The sequence below is a fragment of the Salmo salar genome, chromosome ssa07, assembly GCF_905237065.1.
Source record: "Salmo salar chromosome ssa07, Ssal_v3.1, whole genome shotgun sequence".
In the NCBI taxonomy this organism is placed as follows: Eukaryota; Metazoa; Chordata; class Actinopteri; order Salmoniformes; family Salmonidae; genus Salmo; species Salmo salar.
Genome location: NC_059448.1, coordinates 51,806,189 through 51,818,419, shown reverse-complemented (window position 1 = coordinate 51,818,419; position 12,231 = coordinate 51,806,189). Strand labels below are relative to the sequence as shown.

Sequence of the window (12,231 nt, the reverse complement as noted above, 5' to 3'; positions counted from 1 at the left end):
TGCCCTTATCAGTGAACAGCAGAGATAAATTGAGTACTCAATAGCAGCACGGACTCTGGGGGGCTCCGAGGCCCTACAGACAAACACAGAGACACAACCAATCACTCACCTATCATTGGCAGTAAAGATAGACAGTTCTGAGACATACAGGCTGACTCTTTTGTCGTGGTGTACTCAATGGCCTTTTGCAGTACTTTCAACCAACTTTGTCTGGTTGACTGCTTGCCATCGACCCCCTCACCCTAAACCCCCAATGGGTTCCTGTCATGTCCCATCAAGCCCCCCCCCGCCATTACACTGTGGAGTGTGCAAAAGCATGCCCCTTCCTCACTGTTCGATACCTCATTAACCAGTAAGAGTTGGTGTTGAACGCCTAATGGACACTTTCATATCGACCCTACCTCTCATACCCACACACACACCGCCAGCAGCAGTGCTCTGAGGGCCTTGTGACATGTCCAGGGTGACAGTGACACGCGCCACTAGCCAAGCTCTATTTCCCCTGGCCCGACCACACACACACACACTCCTGCCTCCCCCGCACCCTGGGGTCAGGAGAGGAGAGAGAGACAGAGGGGGGGAAGTGAGGGTTGGAGAGTGGGTGTAGGTCATTTAAACTTCTGTCACTTCACAGTGGGTGATCTCATGGGGAGAGACAATAAAATAATAGAAACAAGCTATTACTGCTACTCTACCCTAGGTCTGCCAACTCATCTTTAGCCAACTCATCTTTAGCTATGTCTATAGGGTTCCCTTTTTTATACTTTCTTTTGTTGTATCATAATCATTTAGGCTGGTTCATATGGTCAACATTTTCTTTCAGTGGAACATGACCTACAAGAGACATGATTACATTGGTCTGTCTGTGTATTTTACCATCAAATGCACTTGTGTAGGTCAAATCTCGAAGTTCTCGGCCTGTGTGTCTCTACCTGGTGTGTGTGTGTGTGTGTGTGTGTGTGTGTGTGTGTGTGTGTGTGTGTGTGTGTGTGTGTGTGTGTGTGTGTGTGTGTGTGTGTGTGTGTGTGTGTGTGGAGATGAAGTAGGCCCACATACCTTTTTAAAAACCTTGTTCACAATGTTTCTATCCAAGAGTAGGGCTGTGGTCATGACATTTCATCAGCCGTTGATTGTCAAGCTAATAACTGCCGGTCTCACGGTAATTGACTGTTAATTAACATAAACACATTCAGCATCTCCTGGCTTCCACACACTGCCTACAAGCCACTGATGCAGACCTTCAGAACATCTACATTTTTAGAAGTCTAATAAATCCATGTAATATAGCCTACACCTTCACAATAAATCCATTATTTATTCTAAAACAGATCTAAAGAAACATGATATGAAGAAAATGTAGACTATTTCAGATTAACAGAATAGCATACTCTGAGTTGTCCTTATGTTAGGCCCTGATCTGGCTATCCTGTGGTTAATTTTCATGCCAGCCAGGTAGGCTATACTCCTGTTGTAAAGAGAAGCAATGTGCTTAATATTAGGAAAGTTAATAAATATAGTAGATCTAGCCTATAGAAAGCTGATGGGACCCTCCTCTTTTTAATAGAGGCCATCACTCTATTTTCTCACACAATTGCATAGCCTATAGAAATGTTGCTACATGAGCTCATAGACTCTCATGAAGTGTTTGATTAGATTTTAGATAACATTTGCATTGATGTCAGAGTGATTAGAGGGACAATAGAGTGCTGAGTACCAGGCAGTTAGCACGTTTGGTAGGCTACTAATGACCATCAGCAGCATCAGAGCTTGGAGAAGCCTAGTGACCGTGACTAAGCGGTCACATGGAATTTGACTGCGGTCATGACTCGTGACCGTCGGTGTGACGGTAATACGGTCACCGTAACAGCCCTATCCCAGAGTGTATATGTGTGTGTGTATAGCCTATATAACGTGGTGCGTTATGTGCCTGCACTCACGGAGGCCAGGCCCTCTGATGGGGTGCTCCCCTGTCGTTGGTCCTCCCCTGTCGTTGGTCCTCCCCTGTCGTTGGTCCTCCCCTGTCGTTGGTCCTCCTTAACTCGTTGAACCATCGGTTTCGGGGTGCTGTCATGTCACGTTGTCCCCCTCGCTGCCTGAAAGCCCCCGACAGACCACACTGCTGGAGCTACCAGCATGCACCGGGGCCTGTCCCAGCATGCCTCACAGGGACTTCAGAGGGACACACACGCAGTCACACACACACAGGCAGACATACCGTACTCACACACACAGACATGCACAGATGGCACACACACACACTCCCACACACAGCCTCCAGGGAGCAGTCTCTGACGAAGACTGCTGTGATTAAAAGAGGGGCTTTTCAAATCAAATCCATGTTACTAGGATGTCTGGAGAGACATGGGGAGAACACTCACCATGCACTATTCATTGGAAAGACAGACAGCCAGTGGTGTGGTTCTCTCTGTGAAGGATATCACTTAAAGATGAACTATGCAGAAATAGCTCCACCATTTCCTGGTTGCTAAAATTCTAATAGTTTGCCTAATTTCAGTTTATGTTACAAAACAAGCAAGTATAGTGTAGCGAATCATTGTACCATCTAAAACCCTGAAATGTATTTTCCATAACCAAAAATATTGTATTTTCAGCTGTTTGAAGCTGGTGTACAAAACTGAAAGTAAAAGACTGAAAAACTAAACTTAAGAATGGGAAGCATAGAAATAACACACACAGAACAGATTTACAGCTTCATAGTCTTGCTTTCAATGAGAATGACAGATCTATAACTCCATTTCTATGGGAATTTGGTCATGACGCCCAAAAAGTAACATTTTGCAGCTTTAAGACTAACACCCAGGACTGCAGAGTCAGATAAGCCTGGAAAGAACTACGAAGTGAGGAGTAGTTGTTATTCACAAGTACAGAGGCAGACTGTTCAGAAGGTAAATTGGACTCGGATACCAGTTGTTAATCCATTGCTGACTATTCATAAGATGGAATACATTTGGTGTCTCTTTTTGTGTTTTGGGGGAAATGAAAGAAAGAAAGAAAGAAAGAAAGAAAGAAAGAAAGAAAGAAAGAAAGAAAGAAAGAAAGAAAGAAAGAAAGAAAGAAAGAAAGAAAGAAAGAAAGAAAGAAAGAAAGAAAGAAAGAGGGGTGTTTTGCAAGTCAGAGAAGGCATCGGGTATATAATACAACTGATACTTAGTGTTGCTAACGAGCGTTAACTTTGTTGTACAAAATGAAGAACATTATTCCAGATTGACTATAATGGGGTTCTAAGGCATCACCTGCATTGAGTCAGACACTATGGTAATGGATGTACTCTCTGTACCAAAAACAGGATGCACATGATCTGTTCATCCTGAACCAGAAAGAATAGTCACTCACACACCTCCTGCCAAAAACCTGCCATCTAGCACATTCACAGCCTTGCACCAAAACACCACCTGATCTTACACTCTCACATACACACATGTAGAGACACACACACACACAATCGCCAAAACACCACCTGATCTTGCACTCTCACATACACACATGTAGAGACACACACAACACCATATTCCCACCACCTCCCAGTCTGCCAGGTAGTGACAGGTTGTTCACCAACACCATATTCCCACCACCTCCCAGTCTACCAGGTAGTGACAGGTTGTTCACCAACACCATATTCCCACCACCTCCCAGTCTACCAGGTAGTGACAGGTTGTTCACCAACACCATATTCCCACCACCTCCCAGTCTGCCAGGTAGTGACAGGTTGTTCACCAACACCATATTCCCACCACCTCCCAGTCTACCAGGTAGTGACAGGTTGTTCACCAACACCATATTCCCACCACCTCCCAGTCTGCCAGGTAGTGACAGGTTGTTCACCAACCTGGTTTAGATGGGACCAGGGGGATCTGTCTGGAATATGGAGCTCTGTGGGGTCATACAGTAATATTATATCTCTCTCTCTCACGCTCTCTCATTCTTCCTCCTCCCCCCCTACTATCATTCTGAAATACACAAAGCCTACCCCCCCCATCCTATTTATTTGTTTAGTTGAGATATTTATTTCCGTATTCTTTTTGTTTGCTGGTTTATTGGCTAGTGATTGTCCTACTCCAGTGGAAGTAGAGACCGTCTGGTGGCTGTGAAAAGAGTCCTGAAAGGGCTTTTCTGGAACAGCATATGGCCCATATTAGGAGGATGCTAGGCACACATCCACACACTGGTTTCCTGCTCTCACATACTGTACTGAAGACAACAGCAGGAGACGGTCTGTCAGGAAGGCACCCCTTAGTTAAAGGACAAAGAGCTTGGCTAGCTGTCTGGCAGCTCCCTTTCATTCATATAGTAATGCCTCCATATAGTCCCCTGCTATTGGCCAGGACCAAATATGAGGTCATTATTGAGATGGGATTACTCTAAGATGTCTCCAAAGCAGACGGTAGGTGGGTCGGTGGTGGATGAAAGGAAATGACAAGATGATGGAATTCAATCCAGGCACGGAGCACCAAAATACTTTTAACATGGCGTATCCAGACCCCTCCCAGCCACTCAAATGTCACCGGTGACCTCTGAAGTAAGACGTTAATGCTATTGACTAGGACCTTCATATGGTCACATCTGTTTGGTAAGGAGATATGTGAACATCTGCTGTCCCCTTTTCTAAATTCTCACTCTTAATTAGCTTTGATTGATAGCTTATGCAGCGGGTTGCAGTTTTCGACACCCCACGCACACACAGTCTCTCACACGCACCACACTCTCTCTCTCCAGCTCTCCATCACACACACTTTATCACACACACAAAGCGGTACGATCCAGCTGTACTGAAGTATGTTTTTCTTCCAGACCCTCGTGTGTCCTGGGTTGCTATCACATGAACCAGTGTATACCAGCTAGCTAAGCAATTAAACCCGATGCAGAATCCACGCTCTGCAGTTTTCAACATCTGCCGTCCCCCCATAATCTATGTTTGTTTCCTTGGCCGGGAGTCTCATCTGTTCTCCGGATCAGTTATGATGCATGATGGAACCCTCTGGTTAATATGGTACTGTATAGAGTAGACTCTCACCCCCCCTTCTCCTTCCTCAGCCTTTGACTCACTCTCTTCCACTCTTCACCCTCTCACCCCTTCTCTCCTCCTTATCCGTCCCCTCTTCTCATCCCTTATTTTTCCTGTCCTCCACCCCTTCTCACTCCTATTCTCCCCCCTTCAATGCCTTTGACCCCTTTCTCTTCCCCACTCCTCTCCCCTCTCCAAATTCTCCCCTATCACCCATTTTCTCCTCTTCAACCCACCCTCCATCTTATGAGTCCTCCCTCCCCCCTTCTCCTCACCCACTTTTTCCCTGACTGACCCGAGACACACACTCCAAAAGCCTCCCCATCGATCACGCTGGCAGGAAGGAGCCAGAGCTGAGGCTGGGTTAGCTTGGGTTGGAGGAGAGAGAGGAGGGCTGGCCAGAACCATATAGAGCTAAACCGCTCAGTCACAGTGCAGAGCACCGTCCTCGTTTGGAGCTTTTCAGCCTCTATACACACACACGGACAGACAATACCCACAGTCTCTCTTGACCTTACCCGGACATTTCCTTTCTGTCTCTCTCTCATTTTGCTCTTCTCCACCCCCTCCCTCCATCTCTCTCTCTCTCTCTCTCTCTCTCTCAACCTCCCTCCCCCATCCCTCGGTCCCATCATGCTGTGTCCTGTGACTAATCGTCAGGCTCAGTCAATGGGACTAAATGGACACTCTGGCATAACAAGAGGTCAATATGCCCAGCGCTGCCTGTCTGCCGCTCCTCGCTCGCTCTCTGTCTTTCTGTCTCTCTCTGTGTCTCTCTGTCAGTATCGCACTCTCTCTCTCTCTGTCTTTCTGTCTCTCTCTCACTTTCTCTCACTCACTCTCATCTGAGCCGAAGCATCACAAGTCAAATCTTGTCTATCCAAGCCAGGCTAATCTCCCACACTTACACAAAGACTAAGGATGGGGGAGAAAAATCACTACAGTTACATTTGACGATATATTGTTTTGACAATATTATTTTAGTGCTAGTTGCACACCACAACTAAAGTATTTTCCTTCATAGCCTGTTCTCCATCTTCTTTTTAAGTAGGAAGCCAATTTGTTTTCAGCACATTTACATGACTGATCAAAACTTGTTTTCTCATGACTCTCTTGTTCCTCTGCCTCAGACATATGGTGAGCAATATGTTTGGAACAACAAATCACAGTATCGAATCGTAATACATATGTGATCATTTTATTTAATCTTTATTTAACTAGGCAAGTCAGTTAAGAACAAATTCTTATTTACAATGACGACCTACCGGGGAACAGTGTGTTAACTGCCTTGTTCAGGGGCAGAACGACATATTTTTACCTTGTCAGCTCGGGGATTCGATCCAATAACCTTTCGGTTACTGGCTACCTGCCGCCCCTACATAACGTAGCAGCACCTAAGTATGGTGTTAATCTCGTCATTCCCAGCCCTAACAAAGACCCAGACATAGACACACATATACAAGCACAATCTACTTCATTTACAGACCTCAATATCCTACAGGATTCTGACTTCCTGACTCTATTCCCACCATTCACTGCTCTCAGGGCCCTCGCCGACTAATCACCTGCCCTTGTGATGCAGTACAATCACAATACAGGTCTGATTACATCACTAGCGTAGGCAGGTAGTGCGCCTTTCTTACCCTGCTGGCCTATCGCTGAAACGTGAATGCATTTTGATTGTAATGAAATGCTAAATAGGGAGGCTCTAAAAGCTAGCTCGCTGTATAGACGAGAGCCACTTGGCTTGATTGCTCACTGTTGTTAGCTGTTAGCACGTGGGTTAGCGGTTAGCATCCGCGTTTCCTATTGATCTGATGATGACCTAGCTGTTTTTGTTGTTACCATGTGCAATGCAGTGCTACCAATGAAGCCTGTCAACATGTGTATTATGAATGTATGGGTGGGAATGTGTTTGTCGGTGCGTGTTGATAGTCTAAAGTGGCGTCCTCCACTTGTGTCCTTCTCATTCATCTGCACTGAGCCGATTTTCAATGAAGGAAAGGAGACGAGTCGAGGAGGCCACGTTAGAGTTAAGATGCACCCAATGTGTTTCTCTCCACAGCATTCAATCTGGTTTAGTTGCAACACTAATGCATGTTCTCTTTCTCTCAGGTGACAGAGTATCTCAACGGTCAGGAGTCTGCCAAGACTGCCAGGGTAAGTCTCTCTCGGACTCGCTCTCTCTCTCGCTCGCTCGACACAATACAAATTCAGCCTAGCTTTATTGGCATGCCAGGTAAACCGGTGTTTCCAAAGCTGTAATTACAACTCCTAGTAGAAGACAGGAGCTCTCCTTCATTTGTCTGCTCCCTCTGTCTTTCTCTCCACCTGTCTGTTCTCTGAAGACATTACACATCTCATTGGCAGGCAGTGCTGTCCTAAATGGACACTGGCCCACAATCTGTGCAGGCCCACGCTGATGGAAAGAAAGCAAGGGGTAGAGAGGGAGAGATGGCATCCCCATGGCACACAGGCCTATGGCCCGCCTCCACACACTCCAGGGTCCGCTCACAGCACAGCAACCAATCCAAATGCAGGTGGTTCTACCTGTTTAGGTACACTAGCCAATCGTCTAGTCAGATGACAGAGCATATACAAAAAGTATCAGCCCAGTTTCAATCCTAATACTCCTAGTTATGCAGTAACTGTTTACTGTATCTTGCCCAAGAGCATAACCCAATGACCTTATATAGATTAGTTTGTCTAATCTTGGGGTGCTTGTTTTACCTGCTTTATGGTAAACAGGTGGCACTCATTTATCCTCCTTAAACACTGTGACCTTCAAGAAGGTACAGTTCTCTCCAACAGCCAGTCACAAGACAAACACTCTCACTGCTTTGACATATTGTCCAATCACACAACGCCATGCTCAAACAATAGTCCAATGCAAAATTGGTGCAAATGAGATGTAGTTCTCCAAAAGGCCGGAAGGAGTGACGAGGCATCGACGGAAAAGGAAAAGAAACAGGAAAGCCGACATTGACGACATGGCAGCCGCTTCCTAACGACTAGAGCAAGTTAGCATGGTCGCTAATTAGCTGTGAATCGTCATGTTAACAGCTGAACACACACTGCTGATGAGGAGAGGGGCCCTTGGTTGGTGTCGTGAAACATCTCTCATACACACACACACACACACACACACACACACACACACACACACACACACACACACACACAACTTCTTGCGTACACACCTGGAATGCCCCCTCACACACTACCACCGCCCTTCCCATTGCGCGTCAAACGGAACGTTTAGCAGGAAATTGCTTGGATGCTTGATGAGGGATGCAGAGCTCAGCGGAGTGGATTTAATGGAATAGAGGGAATAGACAGGGATGTGTCTGAAGCACCAGAGCCCTTCTGGAAAGGATGAAATTATGATGCTCCCCTCGTTCTCACTGGGGTGTGAGAGTACACTGATGTTCTCTCTATACCTCTCTCTCTCTCTCTCTCTCTCTCTCTCTCTCTCTCTTTCAACCTCTGTCTCCCTGCCCCTGTCTCTCGCTCTCTCTCTCGCTCTCTCTCTCTCTCTCTACCTTTCAACCTCTGTCTACCTCCCTGTCTCTTGCTCTCTCTCTCTCTCTACCTTTCAACCTCTGTCTACCTCCCCCTGTCTCTACCTCTCTCTCTACCTTTCAACCCGTCTACCTGTCCTCTCTCTCTCTCTCTCTCTCTCTCTCTCTCTCTCTCTCTCTCTCTCTCTCTCTCTCTCTCTCTCTCTCTCTCTCTCTCTCTCTCTCTCTCTCTCTCTCTCTCTCTCTCTCTCTCTCTCTCTCTCTCTCTCTCTCAACCCCTGTCTACCTCTCTCTCTCTCTGTCTCTGTCTCTCTCTGTCTCGGGGGGAGGCTGAGGCTCCCCATTTGAAGTGAAGGTTAATGTGAGACTGTTGCTTGTCTGTTTTATTGTCAGCTATTCACTAAGCGCTCATGGTCTTTTCTGTCTCATGTTTTATCTCAGCTCAACATCTGGCGCTACGGAGACTTCCGCGACGACGACGCAGACGAGTTTGGCTACAAACTAAAGAAATGAAAAACGCACGGCGCCATTCCAAAGACCAACGCGGAAGACAAGATGCACTCATTGGACGAGAAAAAGTGACAGAAAACAATTCAATGAAAATAAAACAAAGTAAAGGACAAGCATTGACAGTCTCTTCCTTTTATTCCATGTTCATCCTAGCGGTCCTCTCTCCTGCTACTCTGCCCATCCCTTCCTCCTCCTCCTCTTCCCTCCTGACTCTGAAAGAGCATGCTATAGCTATGAACTCATAAAAACAGTGACTGTCCAATCCTTCCTCTTCTCCACCCTTCCTGAGCCACTACCAGTTGTTCTTACCATGTTCCTTCCCCCCCGCTGCAGAGCTCCGTTAATTGCCATGTCATCCTTTCAACCCGTTTCCTGATTAGTGACGTCATATTCCCACATCAGCTAATCATGCGCATCGCTACCTTACCCTATCCTACCACAGCCAATCCCTCCTCTCCGTTGTGCAGGAAAGGGGCTAGGCCTTGAGAAGGGGGATTTAAGCACAGGATCCATTCACTTGTATTATTAACAGCTTTTTGCAGAGAGAAACGCTTCCTTAATGAATGACAAGAAATGAAATGCTATGTTTTATGAAGTTTATTTTAAAAAGCTAGCTCGAGAGCCACACCATCCGGACGAGCTTATTTCTGTCCTTGATGTATAGCTATGTGATATGACATTTAATGATGTTTATGTTGGGAGTGTTTCATTCTCGTCTTTCTTCTTCTCTCTCTCGTGGCCAGAACACCTTGACAAACAGCATTTTCTCATCTTCCTCCTCCCTCTTTCTGTAATGTTTACATATGATGGTGACATGATGATCTGTCTCTCTCTCTGTCTCTGTATGCCGTAGCTGAAAGTGTTTGAATTTGTTTCCTTATGACAGACCTTGTCGTTGTATTAAAAAATTCTGCTGAATAAAAATGAGCAAATGATTAAAAAGAAGCATGTTGTTGTTACTGGAATTAAATCACCAAACGGTCAAAGCTGCTAGATTTCACCAAGGATTGTTAATGTCCTTAGCCTGGTTTAAACCAGACCGGATGCTGCGCTCCCCATTTGAATCATGCTGAGCGCAGCTTTCAGAATGGTTTTACCAGGCTATGGCGTCCTAGTTCTACTCAAAGGACTTAAAAGTACCAGTACTACTTTTGGTAGGTCGCCTCTTACATTTAAAAGACTCTTACACACCTTGATCTCATTTGCATCCTAAATAAGCGGTGTTGTTACCACAGAATGACACAGCACACGCCACTGTACTAGATATATTTCAACATAAGTGACATAAGTGGTTGGTTAGTGTCACATTTATTAGCATCCGTTCAGACAGTACGTAGGTTGAGCAACGACTCAAGTACAAGTTAAAGTATTGACTACACAGCATTTTGAATGCAAAAATAAATGTACACCTTGGATATGTAAATGTTGCCATGCATAGAGTTTTGTGTACACATTTTATGATCTGTTTATAGCGCGATCACATGACTGTACAATGGAATAGCAGCTCCGGTCCTGGAGAAGTGCAGTGGGTGCATGGTTTTGTTTCATGCCAAAAGTAACAACTGATTCAGCTATTAAATCCACAAAGTGTTCAATAGTCTTTAGTTATTTAAGAGCATTATCAGTTAAATCAAGTCTTTTAGAGCTACATTTACATTTGTCATTTAGCAGACACTCCTATCCAGAGCCACTTCCAATTAGTCCATTCATCTGAAGACGTGGAACAAAAGCCTAGCTGCAGTGTTGTCTTTCCCTCCAGTATTACCCTCAAGTGTCTTCAACCAGAGATCTATGTGGTTCACACACTCACCTCCTAAGAGGACCTGACACCTTTGTCCAAGTCCTATTTTAGATCCTATTAGATATACACAAGTACCTCAGAGGGGCTAGCAAGGGATCCTTTTAGACACCAGTCTTAATTTCCTGCCCCGCCAACCAATCAGGCAAGGCCTTACTCATTTAGCACAAATCAGAGATGGCTTTATTAATTTATCACAAGTGACGGGCACAAATTATGGGGTGGCAGGATGCTCCAAGGGCAATTATGAGCTCTGTCGCACGTTGCCTTCTTCAGCCACTTGAGTCACCTGCTGAGTCTGATGACTATGCTTTAAAAAGCCTTACTTCTCTTTTCTCACTCCCTCTCTTGTCCTCTCTCTCTCTCTTTTACAGGCACCATTCTTTTCACGCCTGGCTGCTCCTCCAGACTGATGAGATGTCTACTAGGGCACCTGATGGAGGGCAGCCTGGTCTCACTGACTAGATGTAACATAGTAAATATACATCCGGGACACTTAAATGAGTATGATATGTTTGGTATGGTTACATAAGACAGAGGATTACTTAAGGCAAGAAACAAAAGTAGGGTGGATGGTTGGCGTATAATGCAAACGTCTAGCAACCCAAAGGTTGCATGTTCGAATCTCATCACGTACAACTTTAGCTAATTAGAAACTTTGCAACTAATTGCTACTTTTTAGCAACTTTGCAACTACTTAGCATGTTAGCTAACCCTTCCCCTAACCTTAACCCCTAGCCTAGCTAACATTAGCGACCTAGCTAACATTACCCACTTAGCTAACGTTAGCCACAACAAATTGTAATTTGCAACATATCATACGTTATGCAAATTCATAACATATTGTATAAATTGCAATTCGTAACATATAGTACTAATTGGAGTGTACCAGATTTACATTTACTATATTACATCTACCCCCAATTCCAGGTTGTGGAGGGAGGAGGAGTGGAGCTAGAGGGTTAGGTAGTAGGTTAGGTAGTTAGGTCTTCTCAAAATGGTGGTCATTGGAGGCTGAAGCATGGTAAGATTGTGTATTACAGTTATAGACATACTGGTGTTGACTTGAGACAGTTCTTGGGAGAGAGTCTCGGTTGTCAACAACCGCCAAATTGCAGAAGAATGCCTCAATATATTGCAGTGCTGAAGGGAACAACGTTCTATTTAGGTCTTGTAGTGAAGTAAGTTGAGAAATTCTAGCTACATTTTTACACCTTTAGGGCTTTTTTTTATTTCAACACAAATTCACGGAAAGAATCCCAGCAATCAACAAGCCCAAATTGCAGATTTCTCAATACCTTACAGTGCTGTCGAGTACTAGTAAGAAGTGCTTGCTCTAGGGTGAGTGGTGAGACATTCAAGAATCCGGTGTTGGCTCG

General features: G+C 45.1%; 1 protein-coding gene across 1 annotated transcript in view; it reads left to right on the top strand.

The window, feature by feature from the left end:
* The window catches only part of LOC100380729 (staphylococcal nuclease domain-containing protein 1), a 319,896-nt gene extending 309,897 nt beyond the window's left edge, over window positions 1-9,999 (top strand). The window contains exons 23-24 of the mRNA XM_045722231.1: window positions 7,139-7,183; window positions 8,986-9,999. Coding sequence (XP_045578187.1) covers window positions 7,139-7,183; window positions 8,986-9,057 — 117 coding nt within the window. The 3' untranslated portion in view covers window positions 9,058-9,999. The remainder of the gene's footprint in view (window positions 1-7,138; window positions 7,184-8,985) is intronic.
* The last annotated feature ends 2,232 nt before the right edge of the window (window positions 10,000-12,231 follow it).